General features: G+C 32.5%; 1 protein-coding gene across 2 annotated transcripts; it reads right to left on the bottom strand.

Annotated features, from left to right (window-relative positions):
• Window positions 1–1527: 1527 nt before the first annotated feature.
• LOC148603913 (uncharacterized) lies at window positions 1528–16516 on the bottom strand. 2 transcript variants are annotated; one of them, XM_088552145.1, is made up of 11 exons: window positions 16332–16515; window positions 12951–13045; window positions 11949–12030; window positions 9919–9983; window positions 9184–9335; window positions 8178–8278; window positions 7636–7721; window positions 5363–5460; window positions 4533–4643; window positions 2884–3553; window positions 1528–2529 (listed from the first exon to the last, which is right to left on the bottom strand). In XM_088552145.1, exons 1-10 carry the CDS (start codon window positions 16401–16403, stop codon window positions 2889–2891), a joined length of 1527 nt encoding a protein of 508 aa, XP_088408271.1. In that variant the 5' UTR covers window positions 16404–16515; the 3' UTR covers window positions 1528–2529; window positions 2884–2888. The 2 variants fall into 2 exon arrangements, with proteins under 2 accessions (XP_088408271.1, XP_088408270.1); XM_088552144.1 differs by having other exon boundaries at window positions 1815–2529; window positions 2894–3553; window positions 16332–16516.
• Between the last annotated feature and the right edge of the window lie 1893 nt (window positions 16517–18409).

An 18409-nucleotide genomic window follows, 5' to 3' on the forward strand; every position in this document is an offset into this window, starting at 1 on the left:
CATGGTGCAGATGGATATAAGTTCATGATGAACACGTAGTGTATGTGTATAAATGTTGAGTATGTACTAAGTTTCAGTTCTGCTCTGTGAAACTTATCAAAAGATTCTGATTATACGAACTAGATGATGACAGTGGGATGGGCATAGTTCTGGCTATCCACCTACTTATACTTGGTCATTTGTTACAAACCAAAAATGGAACCTAAGTATAGGGTTAAACTAATATACACAGCGAATTTTAAAGGAAAAAAACCTTTCTTCCCAGTGACAAGTACGAATGAGCAAATAGTGATGTAGTTTACATGTATGCTCAGACACTCAAGCATCCACATTATTTTGACAAAATAATAAAATAATTTTGCATGTGTACACAAAATTAACAAAGGTCAGAATAACTCATAGTAATTTATTTGGAGTAATTTCGAACCAAAGGAATACTGGAAAGTTTCTCTATTCTATGTTTTTCTTGACCATCTAGGTCAGAAGTTGGGAGTCAGGTTTAATTTAATCAGGTTTCTTGCAGAATTTTTAGTGCCAGTTAAAATTCAGATGTTGACACCAGTTCACATTGAATTCAATAAAAACATGGCTAAGTCCTATGAAACTGAAAGTTGATATCAAACAGCAACCAAAATGCTCAATATCATGCTAGGCATACCCTCACTCTACAGGAAGTTGATACTTGATACAGCCTATGCTTCTTCAATCAATCAATCCATTACGAGCCATCATTCAATTCAATGAAAAATAGAAAAGTCCTATGAAACTGAAAGTTGATATCGGACAGCAACCAAAATGCCTGATGTTGTGACAGGCATACCCTCACTCTTACAGAAGTTGATATTGGATACAACCTATGCCCCTTCAATCAATCAATCCATTACAAGCCATCATTCAATTCAATGGAAAATAGCAAAGTCTTATGAAACTTAAAAGTTGATATTGGACAGCAACCAAAATGCCTGATATCATGCTAAGCATACCCCCACTGTAAAGGAAGTTGATATTGAACACTTAGAACCTATGCCCCTTCTATATGAACCCAAATACCAAATTTGAAATCAATTCATCCATTACAGGCCAAATTATTGAGACAAAATTTACTCCATCATTCAATATAGAGAAAATTGGCAAAGACCTATGAAACCTAAAGTAGATATCAGATAGCAACCAAAATTGCATACAACATATTCCCAATGCAAATGAAGTTACACACCAGTTTTGAAATCAATTTATCCATTGTGAACCAAGAAAATTGTGATAAAATTCAGACGGACAGACAAGGTGATTCCAATATACTTCTCACTCGTTGAGTGGGGGAATAATAAGACAATGGCTCAAACTATCTCCTTAAGAATTCAAGATTGACAACAAGATAAGATTTAAAGTCAAAAGCCAACACAGTGAAAAGAAGTCCTTTATGATGGAAAGAATGGATTCTAGATTACCATGATATAAAACTAAAGGCACCTTTTATGGACCATCTCTGAATTCAAGTCCCTGTACTGCTGTATCCAGATTTAAAACTTGTTATGGTAAAATAATTTATTTCACAATTTACAAATTACAACTGTAGTAACATAACAAATGCATTTTTCATTTAACTAATAAAACACATAAAATTGTGTTATAAATGGAATACATGTACTTTCTAATGAACATAAATTCAACACCACTTTAAGGTTTGAATAAAAATAATTTCAAATGTAACACTGTATGAATAAATAAAAAGTTGTTCCAAACTGAATAGGATACATGTAAGATATAAAATTTCTGACATCTACACTTATCAATAAACCCTGATTGACAACCCTTTAATAGTAATGGATGGTTCAAATCAGCAATGCTTATCAGCATATACTGCTATACAAAATTTCACACCAAAACTACATTATATATCTTTCTCTAAGAAGAGTATCTCTGATCTCACAGTAAAATATCAGCAGTGATAGGTTTAATGTCCTGACAGATCAGTCAGCAACTTTCTAATATTATCACTCATATTACTGTTAAATATATCATAGCCAGTATCATTTAGGTGGACACCATCGTCACGGTACAATGATCTGTTGACATTTCTGATGTCGGGATGGTGTATCATGAATCCTCCAACAGACTCGAGGACAGGTCTGAGGAGTTTATTGATATATATTCGCTCCTCCTCCCCCTCCTCGTTACTTGGAGCACCTCGCCAATTGATCCTCGACAAAATCTCATTATAAATGATTGTTGTGTTAGGACAAGTTTTTTTGATAGTACCTAGGTCTGTTTTAACCATCCTGACAAAGTCCTTTGGCCTGACATAACCGACATCATTGGACCCGACATATAGCATTAAGACATCAGGAGGAGGTTTACATCTTACAAGTTCATGTAGTTTAGGTAGAAGTCCATTCCATCTCATTCCCCTGGTTCCATACCATTCTATTAAAGCATCTGAGGTCCTGATGCCGAGGTTGATATCACGTTGTTGTGATACTCTCTTGTGAGCCCAGAACACTATTGATGATCCTACTATCGAAATGGATGCTGAATTTCAAATTATAAATCTACTTTAACATACACACACAAAGGAAGGAAACCACATAACTAATAAGATAAAATCAAAATCTTTAAAGTTTCTTCATATTGAATATCTTATTTCAAGATGAATGAATATACTTGATTTAAGAACAGACATTAATACATTTCAATTCATCTTATTTTTTTTAAATAATATACATATTAATCTATTCAGATGTATAGCAGTAATAATGTGTTAATCTCTAAGTAGAAAGTTGATTTTTATTGTCTGTTCAGTATTACATTACCCAATATGGTAAATTATATTAATTACAAAGAACATTAGAATAATATCTATAAGTAGATAAAAATGATAAGTACATGAACTAACTTCTGGCCCCTCGTTCCCTCATTCCTGGAGTCATATCAGCTGATTGTAACCATCCCTTTACTGGGGGTGTGTTTATTGATCCACGCCTGTGGTTTGACCTTTCCCTTGACATTGATCTACTCCTAGATGACCTGTAGTAATCTGACCTCTTTCTCTCATTTGACCTAGACCTTTCTCTTGGTCTCCTTGACCTTATAGGGGATTGACTTCTTGACCTACTTTGAGAAGAAGCATGGGAATAATCTGATTTAGATTTTCTGACCCTGTCTCTAGAATCTGACCTGTCCCTTTCAAAAGATCTTGATCTCCGTCTTTTCCTTGATTTTTCTACTGAAGCACTCCTTGACCTGGATTTCCTGTATTTTGTCCTCTCATTTGACCTTGATATATTTTTTCTATCCCATGACCTACTTCTTTGTGATTTAGAATGTCTCTGTTCATGAGATCTCCTGTGTACAGGGGATCTCCTTATATGTTTTTCTGAAGATCTGTTTCTAGAATTATTTGAGGCTCTTCCATTGTGAGACTTATAACCTTTATCAGAACTACAGTCTGTGTCAGAATCACTATTACTGACATCTTGATACCTTTTAGACACACCCATTTTTCTATCTTTCATCTTCTTTCTGTCTGGACTTGAATGATGCGTGTTTTTCTCATCTAAACAGAAAATGATACATAATAATTCATTAAAGTTCATGGCATCATAAGAATTTCTGAGTACATTAGGATGGATTGAGAAACATTTCCTTTTACTCAGACATTAATTTCTGTAGATAATTGATATCAATTAAAACAACATAATTACACAATGACAGGTGCTTAAAAGAGAATGACAAATCATTTTGATTAAAACTATCATCACATACTTGCCCTTAATTACCAAAAAAATATTCACCACCTGATTTAATAATTCAATCAATGAACCTTAAAAATAAATTGAATATTTGTCAAAAAATGTGCTTGCCAATACAAGGAATGAAATCACAGATTCCTAAAATGCAGTTTCATATTTTTTTGCTATTTCATTGTAACTCAAAGACACATGGAATAAAAAGCTTCATGAAGCACAACATGAAATGATTGCAGCATGTTGAACTGTTCACTTGGGGCAAGTGTGGACACAATATTAGTTTTGAACGCACTAAAGCATACTGACTAACAGATTATAATGCACAAAATAACTGGTTTGGACACAAAATAGCACAAAATTTGAAATTCAATAAAAGGAGAAAAAAAGTTCTGCTTTAAGGCCCTTTAAGGTCTCTGCCTTTGATTTGAATGCCTTGCTACCTCCATCTCATCAAATATTGAAAATCAGATATGTTTTATTCAAATTCTTGTATAAAATGAAAATTAATGGATGCCAACAATGACAACAATGACAAGGTGATTGGACTATAAGTCCACTTTTTTTGCAGTTGATAAAAACACTACATCTCATCAAACATCAATGAAAATCTGATGTTTTACTCCAGTTATTGTAAGTTCAGTTTGTGGTTGATACAAACACTACATATAGATACCATAACTGAAAAATTATTTCAGAACATTTTTATACACTTTGTGATAATTATTACTTGATTAAATGTTAGATTTCAGAGGCCAATCTATTTTTAAATATTGTATTAAATATTACCAGAATGATAACTATCCCTTCTCCTCTTTTTCTTGTCACTTTCTGAATCAGATTCTGAATCTTGCTGCTTTCTTTTCTTTTTCTTTTTTCTTGTCCCTTCATCTTCTGAATCTACAAAAGTAAGTAAAAAAAAAATTATTAACAATTTTACAAATAGATCTTCCCATTTTTCAGAGCAACAAGTCCACACAAAATTTTGAGCTTTTAATTTGTGGAAAGTGTTAGTTTGAACAACTTCTTTTGTGTAAAATGACTTGTAATAGCACATTTGTATGTTTACATTCCCTCCTTATAGTTGACATTTTAAGATAAAAGATCCAACTTGAATTGTTTTTTCAATGCCTTGAAGTAGCCAGTGTTTCAACTGTATACATCTTTATACCTTTTTTATAAAACTTATAAAAAAACAAAAGAGATATATATACTATTGTAAGCATTGTACAACAGATAAAACAATGGTTGAAAATTCCAGTTGAAAAGCAAGAAAAAATGTTGGTGTTTATGTACTTCTTATCATTTTTCTCATAACATTTAGAAATTGCATACTATAAAAGAAACTGGTAGTTTTGTGAAGATTACACCACATACATCTTCAATGAAAACCAAAGATGCTCTACGTTTCTCTTAATTTGACCTTTTACACTTACCATGTATATTTAGATCTGCATGCCTGGGGATATGTTTACTTTTTAAATTTTGAGGAAACAGTTTACCCCTCTACTAGGAGGGGGAATAATAAGTTATTTTTAAATTTGACATTAAAAAAGAAGGTCTTGACACATTATGATTTCCCAATACTAGTGTATATGGCAAAATGACACTTTACGAACCTGATGACACGGATGAAGATCGATGTTTCTTTTTCTTCCTCTTTTTCTTGTCTTTTTTGGACTTTTTACTCTTTCCTCCTTGAAGTTTGTCCAGTTTTCTACCAAAAAATAATTGAGGATTACTTTCAAAATAGAATGAGTAATCAAGGGAACCAAGATTCTAGCAGAAATCAAAAGAATGTAATCCAGGGAAAAGACCAGACATGGAAAACAGACAAACACAACAAAGAACACAAAATAACCAAAATAATACATACAAAGTAACAAAAGTAAGTGAGAAAATCAGACTCCACTAAAAACTGGGAGCATGGACCAGGTGCATCAGTAGGGTAAGCATCTTCTGCTTTTCTAGAAACACCTGTCAAGTTGCTCATAAAAAGTCATGTCTTGGGTAGACGAAAGAGGAAAGAAAAACTATGACATATTGAACAAATCAGTTTTCATGGTGCATATGGATACACCGTAACAATCCACGAGTTCATGATGAAGACCTTATAACTTCTGTAATGATGACTTTAATCTTGTAGCAACATAACCCTGTTCCAGAAGCCTAATTGTAAGAAGTCTAGCATGATACAAAAAGTCGGTATTTACAGCAAGCTCTGGCATAACATACGAGTTGTGATATGAAAACTCCATGTGCAGATACTGAAGGGATGTTGCCACAGATGAAAGGCAAGTTGACAATACAGAATGAAAGGTCATCATGTTTGATGATTATTTAATAATAGTTTTCCTTTACCATCGATCTCTAAGTACAGGTCAAGATATGAGGCTGACTTCACAGTGTCTGTAGAATGCTGTGACTATGCAAAAAATAGCAACCAGACCACTGGACATATAATTTTGGAAAACCCTATTCTGATATTAAGAATACCTGTTAGAACAAAACAAAATTGAGACATTAAAATTTCAATCTCAATTCCCATTTAAAAACAGTTTTACCTTGGCTTCTTTAACACTAATTGTACTGAATTCAGATGTCCAAATAACCTGACATTTACTTTCTATAATTGGGTTCAGTAGATGTATTAACAAAAAAGTTGTAAAATCAGTCAATACCTGTAATGCTTTTCTACTAGGATATTGTTGCTTTCAACAAACCTGACACTCAATTTTAAAGAATATGATTACAAGGAAGCAGCATGGCAGTGTTTAAAGGATTACAAGGAAGCAGCATGGCAGTGTTTAAAGGATTACAAGGAAGCAGCATGGCAGTGTTTAAAGGATTACAAGGAAGCAGCATGGCAGTGTTTAAAGGATTACAAAGAAGCAGCATGGCAGTGTTTAAAGGATTACAAAGAAGCAGCATGGCAGTGTTTAAAGGATTACAAAGAAGCAGCATGGCAGTGTTTAAAGGATTACAAGGAAGCAGCATGGCAGTGTTTAAAGGATTAGTAGCTGTAAGAATCATTTAATTCAACTATTTGCACCATCAGAATCAAAGAAAAAAGGACAACATTTCCCACTTTAGTAAATTGAGTTATAATTTCATTGAAATGCACTGAAAATGAACGTTTCAAGTGTAGATAACTCAAAACCTAATTTAAAAAAAAAATTCTATTGAGAGATATTTGATCACTCAGCAAATGCATTTACACAGAGACCAAATAATGTCTTTTTTCAAAGGAAGAAAGCATCCTTGAGTGAAATTATTTTGTCAAATTGGTGGGTTTCTGACATACATGTTTCTATTTTTTTCCCTTTTTGGCCTGATTCTTACAAAAACTTACACATAAGTATTTCAGATATTTTGGAATACATCTAAAGGGTATAATGCTTGTCAAAAGTTTAAAAGTGAATCAAAACTCAACACTTTCAATAAAACACCAAAATTGTACAACTGTTAAACAGAATTTATCTATGAGCTCTTGAATTAACATTTTGATTTTCCACTATTAATTACTCATAGAAAAATCAGTTCAGTATCACATCACTAGTGGTCAGTATATTAATGTATTACAATAAGCACACTTCCTAAAATAGTTATTAATTTTAAATTGTTAGCTGTCTTCCCAATAATTCTTATTTCTCATCTCTAAAATTCGTTACAATTTTTTTTTTATATTTAACATCTAAGTGCAGTGTTCCAGGATTGTCGACACAATTGTAGTTTCCATGGCAATGTGCAGATTTACTTTTCTATAGCCATTTCAAGGTTTTCATCTAAATGTAGCCATATAATTCCAAAAGTTTACGATGACATTCCTTGAGCAGATTTTTGCTTGCTGTGTGACTTCTAGAACACTGTAATGTATAATGTTTTGACATACTTGAGTAGTTTTTTCTTCTGTTTAGCTGACAGAGACTTCAGGAATTGCACCTCAGGGTCATCTTCATCACCGCTTCCCAAAAGTTTCTACAAAAATACAATGATACGTCTATATAGTTAAGGCAAAAAGTGCAAATTGATATTCAAGTCTGGGATCCATTTAGTAACTAAGTAGAAAATCAACTCTTATTTGGTTAACTTTGAGCTTCATTCCAAACAGGACAACTACTGCAACCAATCATACTATTCATATGAATAAATAACCAGTGTCACATAAAGGTGAAAAATCTACAATGTATCATGCTTTCCAATATATTGCCCGTAACCTTAATCAATCATAGTTATAACTTACCATAGAGTTTCCAACAAATATGTTCTTATAAGAAAAACAATGAAAAGAAATACAGATAAGGAACAAGTGGATTGTGCTCAATATGATCAAGAGAAAATTTTAATTTGGGAGGAAACTAAAAATCTTTTTATTAGGTCAAATCATGACCAAACTTGCCACTGTGTAAATTATGATGCCTTCATGTTTTATACCTGATGTACAGCTGATGGATCCATTCTACCCAGTATGGTGTTTTTCAGTGTCAACCCCTCCTCCTTCATTCCCTCTAATAAACTAGCAGCACTAGAAGTAGCTAAAAATAGAAACAGGACAATGACCTCAAGGTCAAACCATTTTATATTTTATTAATATATAAATAATGTCTTTAATTATGTCATCCTACGACATGGTGTCATTAATTATTTTTAAGAAATATAGAAATACATGTAGATAGGATGAACAAATTCTAAATAATTAAAATTTATGTACTACAAATATATCTTTCCAGTCCACATGGGCTAAGTTCCTAGTGTTAAGTTTATACGCTGTAGAGATTTTTACCTTTTTATTTGTATTTATGGTCTCATTAAAAATAATTCCTGACCGAATTTAAACACTTGTATGGTTCATACAAGTTCAAATGTATGTAGAATCTATTACATTTGCCATTATGGACTGCAGTAGAAAAGTTTCCAGCATATATAGATTAAAAATGTTAAGAATTTGATAATGTCTTCATAAGACAATTGATTTAAAAATGTTTCAAATTAATACAGTGGATTCCTGTTAACTGCATAACCTATTTGTCTGAAAAAAATATGCAATTAACAGAAATGTCATTTCAAGGGTAAACATCTGATATTTTCAATGTTTAAGTGGGGTATATTCTTTCCTTTATATCTAATTAGATTCTTGCTTAAGTGTCTAGTCAAAAGAAAGAGAAAATACTGCTGTAAAAACAAATTTCTTAAGAAAACTGGGGTATTTCCCTTACAATGTATTTATGTTTTAAATACCCATTTAGGTACATTTTTGGGTAAATTTTGAAAAATATTTTTGCAATTAAGAGGAATTTTCTCATTTTTTGACCTTATGTTACGCACATACAATTTTTTTTACATGGCAAAGACGGGAAACGTTTAGTTCTTTTGAGTTTTTATACGATTAAGAGTAATCCACTGTGTAGTTGTTCCATTACCTCGTGATTTTAATACTTACGCTGTGGAGGTTCTGCAGCAAGATCTTTATTGAACAGCGGACAGATCTTGTCAGTATTGACGTGACCCCATTTTCTACACTTGAGACATCTTACATTACGAACCTCTATACCAAAGGGCTGATCACGAATCTCATCATCATTTTTGGCATATCTACAATACAGAATTTGAATAATTAATATTAAACATAACTAATATTCCATCATATAAATCAAAATTAGGTCAAAGACAGAAATGGTTGAACTTCATTAAAAAGGATGTAGATGTCCAACAGGCCTGAAATCAAATCACAAGATATGGGACCTGTTCCTGGTGCTGTATCCCAAATATCAAGAGGCTGTAATCAGTAGTTGCTGAGAAGTGTTATGAAAATAGTCTCCCCACATTTAATGTGACTGACTAACATTCCCCATACTATCTAACTGATTTTCACTACATGAAATTCTGCCAAAAATAACATAAATTCTGAATACCACTGAACACAAAAAACGAAGAGACATGTGAATAAAGACAACTACAGCTTGGAATGATGTCTGAGATACTCACAAATTACTTTTCAGGGTGATAATAAAGAAGCAGGAAACCAGTTCACAGGACTACCTATCTTCATTGATTTTCTTAAATTTTGTAAGTCATCTACTTGTATTTGACAGTAATAAATATTATTCAATAGATCTTCAACAGCTGAAAAGTTAATTTTAAAGTTTTTTTTTTTTTTGCTATATGATAAACTTACTGTTCTCTGGGAGCATTGTATTTCCTCTGCCATTCAAATTTTACTTCTTGTTCAGTCTCTTTTTCCTAGACGACGAAATATGGAAAATAATGTGTTGATGTTAAAACAAACACAACGGCAAGTACCACCCTTAATAAAAATTAGCCAAAAATATGCCAGTGAATCAAATATTTGAAAACACGAACATTTATTCGTATTATTGTAATTGCAATAGAATAAGGTTCTAACCACAAATTATCATTGTTTTTAATATTCAGCCTCAGATTACTACATATCCTGTTTGTTATAAAGACTCATAATTATACATATGTTGTTTCTAAACACCCTTAATCATAAATGCCACAGGTAGATGGAGAATGGGCACAGAAAGGGAAACATCATGATTCAAAATTGTATTTTAGTCAGTGAAATATTACATTTTTGTACCTTTATTTGATTTGAAAATACATTTGTATTGATATACAGTGAAACTTCTCCAAACCGGACCCTCAGAAAACCGGTCTTTCCTTCAAACCGGCCTGTATACCTTAAAACCTGTGTGTTTTCAATAGACTGGCCACCCCCTAAAACCGTACATCAGTCGGTTTTTCACAGTTTTAGTTAATATTTCAAATAAAAACAACCTCTCAATTCTGTCTGCCCTGTTTTTGTTCACCTGTAACAAATGTGTCAACAAAACTGTAAATGACTATGTAATATTCCGTAATTAATAATTCATTTACTGACCGGTTTGCATTTCATCAGTAGACAGATGATAATTGAAGGGGACACTTGTTTAAACAACAAATATTAATCCAGACATTACATTTTGTCGCTGGTTGGCTGTTAATTGGTGTGTACACACGTCAGGCAACCTGGGTCATTTAATAGTATGATCTTTACAATCTTTTAACTGTCAATTAATGTGACCTGTACCCAAGTTAAAACAACATAGGGTTGAAATTATTAGACTTCGTTGATATTAATTACCATCATTTGATCTTTAATACACATTCTTTCAAAACCGTGAACATTATTTTGTTGGCAGTAAAATCAAATCATCTACAAATGATGCAAGCTTTGAAATGAAATAAAAGGACAAAAGTTTTGAATTGGTATTAAACATGTTTCGACCTTCCTCCCAAGTCAGGGTTTTGAGTCCACCCTCACTCCCTCAAACCCCTGATTTCACTTATTCATATTTAGCGGGTATCGTTACGTGCCATCTAGTGAGTTACTTAAATTCAACCCGGATCCAAAATCCAATAAAATCACTCGTTATAGAAACTCTACGATATAACTTACAAAATGGCTACACATAACATCATTTTTTTCAGTAAAGACTCCAAACAGAATCTAGTTATCATTTTTGCTAAATATGAATGAGTGATGTTAGGGGTTTGAGGGAGTGAGGGTGGACTCAAAACCCTGATTTGGGAGGATGTGTTTCAACCAACAAACTGAAAAGGAGTAGGGTAATAGAACACATTAATGGAAACAGCTCTTAGAATGCATTGCTATTTTTCACAAAACCAGCCATTTTTTGTTGTCGCAGAGGTGGCCACTTTGGAGAAGTTTCACTGTACATATACAACATAGTATCATATAAAAATGAATCACATATACTAAATCCAATTAAATACAGAACAGTAGTGAATATTGATCTATAAATAGTCTGCAGATACATGTTTCAAGGATCTGAGGAAAAATATTCAAGATAAAAAAAAATTTCCACAGAAACATTCCTTCCAAAGCATTTTTACCTTTAGTTACTGTCAAGATTTTTTACTGAACTCTTTATCACAATCAAAAGTTTCCTGGTAATACATGTATTGTCTTCTTACTACATGTACATGCCAAGTTTTCTGAAATTAAGTTCAATAGTTTGAGAGGAGTTGCAATGACAAAAAGAGAACTGAAGGATGGTCAGACAGATGGTACAACTGATGGAAAGACAAGTCAAAAACATTATACCCTTCACAACTCCACAACTTTACTGTTATAAAAAAGTTCTTTTTTCTATTTATAATCACAGTTATCAAAAACTATACCTCTTCCTTCTTTTTAAGACCAGGTGGAGCATCATACATAAAACTCAGTCCTAACTTGGCTTTCTCATCTCCTAATAGCGCCCTTGAAAATAAAATGATTCAAGTCATTAGTCAAGTCATTAAACTCTGTCCTAACTTACCTTTCTCATCTCCTTATAGTCAAGTCATTAAACTCTGTCCTAACTTACCTTTCTCATCTCCTTATAAACCCTTTATAATTGAAATTAAATTATTAGAACAAATCATCTAACTAAAAAGAAACTAAAGAAACAATGATCTTCCTTCATGTTATCACACACACACACACACTGATCTTCCTTCATGTTTTCACACACATACACTAATCATCCTTCATATTATTACACACACACACACACACACACACACTGATCTTCCTTCATGTTATCACACACACACACATACACATTGATCTTCCTTCGTGTTATCACACACACACACACACACACACACACACACACACACACACACACACTGATCTTCCTTCGTGTTATCACACACACACTGATCTTCCTTCATGTTATCACACACACACACACACTTAGTTTGATTTGGTAAATACTTGTACATAAATTCAATGATGGAACCCTTTTCCTTTCACCAACAACATTATACTACTGAAATACACTTGGTTCTACTACAATTCAGGTACTTAAAACAAGTCACGTACTTTGGGAAAGCATATTAACAGAACTACCAGTAGCACCTTAATTTCTGAGATTATATGAATTCAAATATTCAGGAGAAGTTAACAAACATTGTTCTTGCGTTAATTTAAAAACTGTTTATGGCTATATTAAACTTTGGTAGTAAAACCAAATATTCTAGTATTTTTCAGTTCTAATGTATTTTCTTTCTTTCTCATGCTTAATTCAGTTTCACAAAAAAATACAATTGATGGCCAAGTAACAACACATTTCTAATGTAATAGCAGTACTTATAATAAATTCTATGTAAATCAGCCATCTCAAGATCAGTTCTTACCTGTTCTGGTACATTTCCTGTTCTTTTTGGTACTGATTTAACAAATCATCCTGCTTTTTCTTTTCAAATTCAGTTTTCTGTTGAGCCATCCATACCTGTTCGTAAATTGATTTGACAACATATACAGTTATATTATTTTACATGTACAGAACTTTAACAATATTTAATAGGCTGTATAGTAAACTACACTTTATCTTTGTTGTACATTGCTGATATTAATCATTCTAAAATCTAAATATACACACTTGCATGCAGTGCACAAAATGGTTGCAGACTTTTAGTGCAAACACACAGCATGTTGCTGTTGGTCAAGACCTCAGCAGTATACAACTGTAACAGGGAAGCATGACCTAACTCACAAAATTATAACTTCCCCACCGAGGATCAAACTCTAGACCGCTCGGTGACAAGCCAGCAACAAACTGATTCGGCTTAAGAATTAATCCTTTAGCAGAGACAATGAACTGGCTATTTAAATCTCACTACCTACTACATCGCAGGTAGGCCGTCCTGCCACATGACATAGTCTTACTTTATCAGCAAAGTTAAATGTTATTTGAGTACAGAAAGATCTGTCCCCTAAAGGCACTTGAGAAACTTTCTTCAAGGCTAAACACTACATATACATCATTTTTTTTACTCTTCACAAGTAAATTTTATACCTCCAATTTTTGATTACTTGAGCACACTGAGCTGAGCTACATTACACAGAGATTAAATTTCAGAATTTTTTCCACTAACTAAATTTAGAAATCTCCCTAAATTTAGCAAGTACCGAAATTTACACTTGCTAAATTTAAGGTTTTTGGGTTATATCTGGACTTTACCTATATGGGGAGTCATTATTTCAGGTATCTCGAGCCCAAGCTCAACTTCCCCGAGCTGAAAATTATTTTTGCCGATATCTTCTTTAAAATGAGGTTTTCTTAGATTTTTAAAAGAAATGTCTATGAGTACAATATGAATTAATTGAAATATTCAGTTTAATGAGATAGAAATTTTGCTCTCAAGTATCGAAGAAAATGTGTTTCAAAATGGGTATTTTAGGTATCCCATCTCAGGAAAGGGAGATAACTTGATCTAAAATCTACCTAAGTTAAAGAGTGCAATTTCTGATGATAAACTAATCAAAGTTTACGTTTTGTCTCTTTAAAATGTTTTTGCTTTTATATGAATTGTTGGATTTTTCACAGTATCATATTTTAATTATTATTTCCATTTCTATTTATTATATATTTATAGTTAATTTTCATATTTTTTATTATCATTATTATTATCTAATACAGGGAGTGTGTATTAGTGTAATATAAAGTCCCTGCCTTATGCTAAAATATTTTCAACAAAGCATTATGCAAGTCAGTATGTATTTAAACCCATTTATGTACAATTACAACATGAAAAATTACACCACTTGAAAAAACGGTAAACAGAAAATAGTCATAATAAAGTCACTGAAAGTAAATGGCTACCTTGAATTAAAAAAAACCAAAAAAAAAACTGTAAATTTTTAAACTGTTCTGTTTTCAAATTTCATATATCATGAAATAAGTTGGGTTTTTTCATTTGATTGTTTGTTAAAAAATTAAAGCTGCAATTCTTCATACAACAATATACATGTGTAACCAATATGATATGATGTAAAATTATTTAATTTCAGTAATGAATACAAATTTTTATCATTTACAGCCGAGGTTTTCCATAAAAACTTAACATATGTATAAACTCTGACTTTATTTCCTTGGTTTTTTTTCTGAGACTTTTTTCCTGTTACTTTTTTACCCGTAAATTTCTCTGCGACTCTTTTTCCCTTTGACTATTTACATTCAAAATACAAGTGCTTGAGCTTGTGAGTTAGATCCATAAAATTGCCAAAAAATCAACTAAAATGTTGTTTGAACTGTCTGATTTTTTGTGTATGGCTATGGACAGTAAAATGCATAAAAAATCTTTTTGCAACTTTTTGGATCCCATAAATTCACGCCATGGCCACTATTTTACTTTTTAGACATAACTTTCAGAAGCAAAATTTTTCCGAAAAAAATAAATTTGTTATGCTAATTGCATTGTATGCAATTCTTTTTTTAATTCATTACTTTTTCCCTTAATGCTTATTTTATTTGACTTTCCCATGAATTTCTAAATCCAAGGCACAAAAAATTACAAATGTAAAAAACTAATTAAGTATGTCACTATAGAAGTCGCAAATGTTCACTTTTGGATTGGTTCCTTTTTACAAAATTGTACCAACAATATTTCACAGTTAAACCAAAATTAGGTATTAATTTAATTTGTATGGTTTTAAGTTTCAGGTATTGTAATGTATTTACATTATCAACATTTCTTCAGGAGAAATGTCATTGATTGGAGAAAAGAAATTGGTAAAGCCACTAACTTTTTGCCCCCTGACAACCATCCTTGTAAGCTGTAATACACTTCAAAGATTGTAAGGACACCACATGTATGCTAATTTGAAATGAAAGGAGAACACAAATGAATTGAACCTTTCCCGAAAGCAGAACTATTGGATAATAAAAATAAAAGAAGGGTCTCCTGTACTTGGCGATCGCAATACTAGTATACCAGTTTTGTGTACAATACTGGTATAAAAAAATATTCCAAAATCTAGTATTGTACCTGTATTGTGATTTTTTCCAAAAAATATATTAACTGATACATACAAATGTAATACTGTTGTAAATGAAATAAATAATTGCAAAATACCTGACTAGACAAAAATGAAATAATATGAATAAAAATATTAACACATGTTATCTTCCATTAGAAATTTTAAGATACAAAAATATTTCTAGAGAAGAACATCTTGGTCAAATATGCAACAAAATTGATGGAGAAAAACATTTCTTTTTAAATTATAATGAAAACATATTTATGGGTCTACGAAATAAAGTCATTATTTTGTTAATTGTTAAAATTTCTATTGCAGTCATTTACTTTCTGTTTTAATCATTTATAATTAACTATTTTAATTCATTTAATTTAAAAGTTCTTTGATCCTTCATCGAGTCTTTATTTGTTCCAAACCAACATGCGACAGCGTCTATGAGGCAACAACATCTATCCTCAAAAGACGCAAGACAACATCAGCGACACCTGTTTCGAGAAAAAAAAATGAATTCGATACACCAAAGCCATGCAAGTTGAAATTAAATTTTGCTAGCAGACATTATTTCCACTTGCTGAAAATTTGCTAGTGGAATTCTTTATGTCATATAGGTTGCAGTCGGTATTTCGGGTATCCCGAGCCCGAGCTCAACTTCCCCGAGCTGAAAATGATTTTTGCCGATATCTTCTTTAAAATTAAAATGAGGTAAATTTCTTAACAAGTATTTCCTTAAATTCAGTCTCTGATTACATACATACCCTTTTAATGTTTTCTTTACTAGATGGATGGAAAAACTTCTTTGTCATATAATTATTGAAACCCTTCCCCATGATTGCAGATAGTCTGTGTCTACTTCAGAAAACAAACGACAAGTACAAAATGTGTAAAATACGTTTGTTTGAACGTTTACCAGGGGATATCATAAGGAAAGGGGAAGGAAACAGAGAAATATGCTGCAAGAAAACGGCGATTATTTTCTCTCGGAAAAGCTTTGGGTTCTTTAAAAATGCCCGATAAATATATAAAGTAACGCTGTGTTCTCGCTAACGAGATGTTCATTTCATTGGCTGTAAACTTAGCCGAAACTTAACGAATATTGTAATTAGCCACGTGCATAACAGCTTTGTTTTTTTAAGGTTAAACCTCTAGATTCGGCATCCTTTATATAATAATTTACAAATAATATTTAAACCGTAGACATTTATTTGAAAATTTAAACAAAGCAAGTACATATATCCAGGGGGTCATTTTTTTTTCTGTAAGTGGAAAAGGGGGTTCAGTTTTATTATAACTTCAAAGAGGGGGGGGGGTCATTTTTTTGCACATGGATTTCAAGGGGGTCCAAATTTTTAGTTAAGCAGAGCATTACACCAGTCAAATTAAAACATATTTTACCACCATTAAACATTTTATTTCATTGTCACATGCATGATCTCTGGTAAAATCAAGTTCACACATCAACATAACCATCAGGACCTAAAACATTTACAGTTAGTAAATCAAATTGGTCCGACTTATCTGCTGACGATTCAATTTCCTTACCAATATCTTGAATTTCAAGAGCTGTGTCTGATTCTGCTTGATTTTGATAAGACTTTTCCAAAGTATCAAGTTTTGGAATTGAAGACTTGATTTTTTTATTGTAAGAATTCTTTAACATCTCAACTGCTTTTGCTTCAAAGAGTAGTGAAGGGAACTACGGTTATAACGGTAATAAGAAGAATGTTATCCAGGGACAAAGACCAGACATGGAAAACAGACGTACAAAGAACATGAAATTTTGTCAAAATCAAATATACAACTTAACAAAAGCAAATGAGCAACTATGACTCCACTAAAAACTTGGAGCATGGACCAGGTGCGCCATTAGGGTAAGCGTCCTCTGCTTTTCTAGAAACTCGCCGAGTCGCTCATAAAAAGTCAAGTCCGGGGTAGACGAAAGAGGAAAGGAAAACCATGACACGTTGAACAAATCAGTTTTCATGGTGCAGATGGATACACCGTAGCGATCCACGATTTCATGACGACGGCCACAACATAAAACTTTTATAAGGATGACTTCAATCTTGTAGCAACACAACCCTGTTCCAGAAGTTTATTTATTAGAATTCTATCGCGATACAAAAACTGCGTAGTTTCGGTAAGATCTGGCATAATGTAGGAGTTGTTATATGAACTCCATACGCATGTTTAATAGAGGGGGTATCACATTTAAAAAAAAATGTTTTTAAGGGGGATAAGAAAATATCATGGGGATCAAGAAAATTTTATATGATTTCAAAATTACCAGTCCCCCCTCCCAGGTAAATAATGATAAATTTCTATATCCATTTGAATCGTAAAGGGAAAGAGGGGGCTATTATAGTCAAATTTTATGTCCTGGATCTTTTATGTAATATTCAAACCATAACCTTTTTTTTCGCCTATTGCATCTTTGTATTTATATAAAATCATATATCATTGTTCTGCCTTTCTATTTCAAATGTTATCCTAGCCCCGACCCCCACTCATAAAAATCAACATGGTTACGGAGGCGTATTCAGGTGGGGGAGTGGCGGGCGTGCAAGGCAATTTGCAAAGCATTGGTTGTCAGGGGTAGATTTAGGCGGTTTCAAGTTAAAACTTTAAATTTTTCGCTAATTTTACCACAAGATATCTACATTGCACCCACTCTATAATATTTCAAAAATTTAATCTCAAAATTTGAGTCGCCTCGCTCGGCTCGGCAGAATTTTTACTGTGCGCCCCTATCTAAAATCCTAGATCCGTTTCTGTTACTCCTACAACGTAAGTGGTTGGGATTCCGTTTCTCTATACCCCAGGATGGCATCAAGTC

The sequence above is a fragment of the Perna viridis genome, chromosome 11 (genome assembly GCF_037379345.1).
Source record: "Perna viridis isolate PV_CMFRI_1.1 ecotype Kerala chromosome 11, ASM3737934v1, whole genome shotgun sequence".
NCBI lineage: Eukaryota > Metazoa > Mollusca > Bivalvia > Mytilida > Mytilidae > Perna > Perna viridis.

Excerpts from the sequence above, each read along its gene's own strand:
- LOC148603913 (XM_088552144.1), bottom strand. The coding sequence starts at position 16,403 with ATGGGGAAGGGTTTCAATAATTATATGACAAAGAAGTTTTTCCATCCA. Across the intron at positions 7,722-8,177 it reads ATCCATCAGCTGTACATCAG|AAACTTTTGGGAAGCGGTGA; the intron begins GTATAAAACATG and ends GTATTTTTGTAG. Across the intron at positions 3,554-4,532 it reads AAGGGATAGTTATCATTCTG|ATGAGAAAAACACGCATCAT; the intron begins GTAATATTTAAT and ends TTTTCTGTTTAG.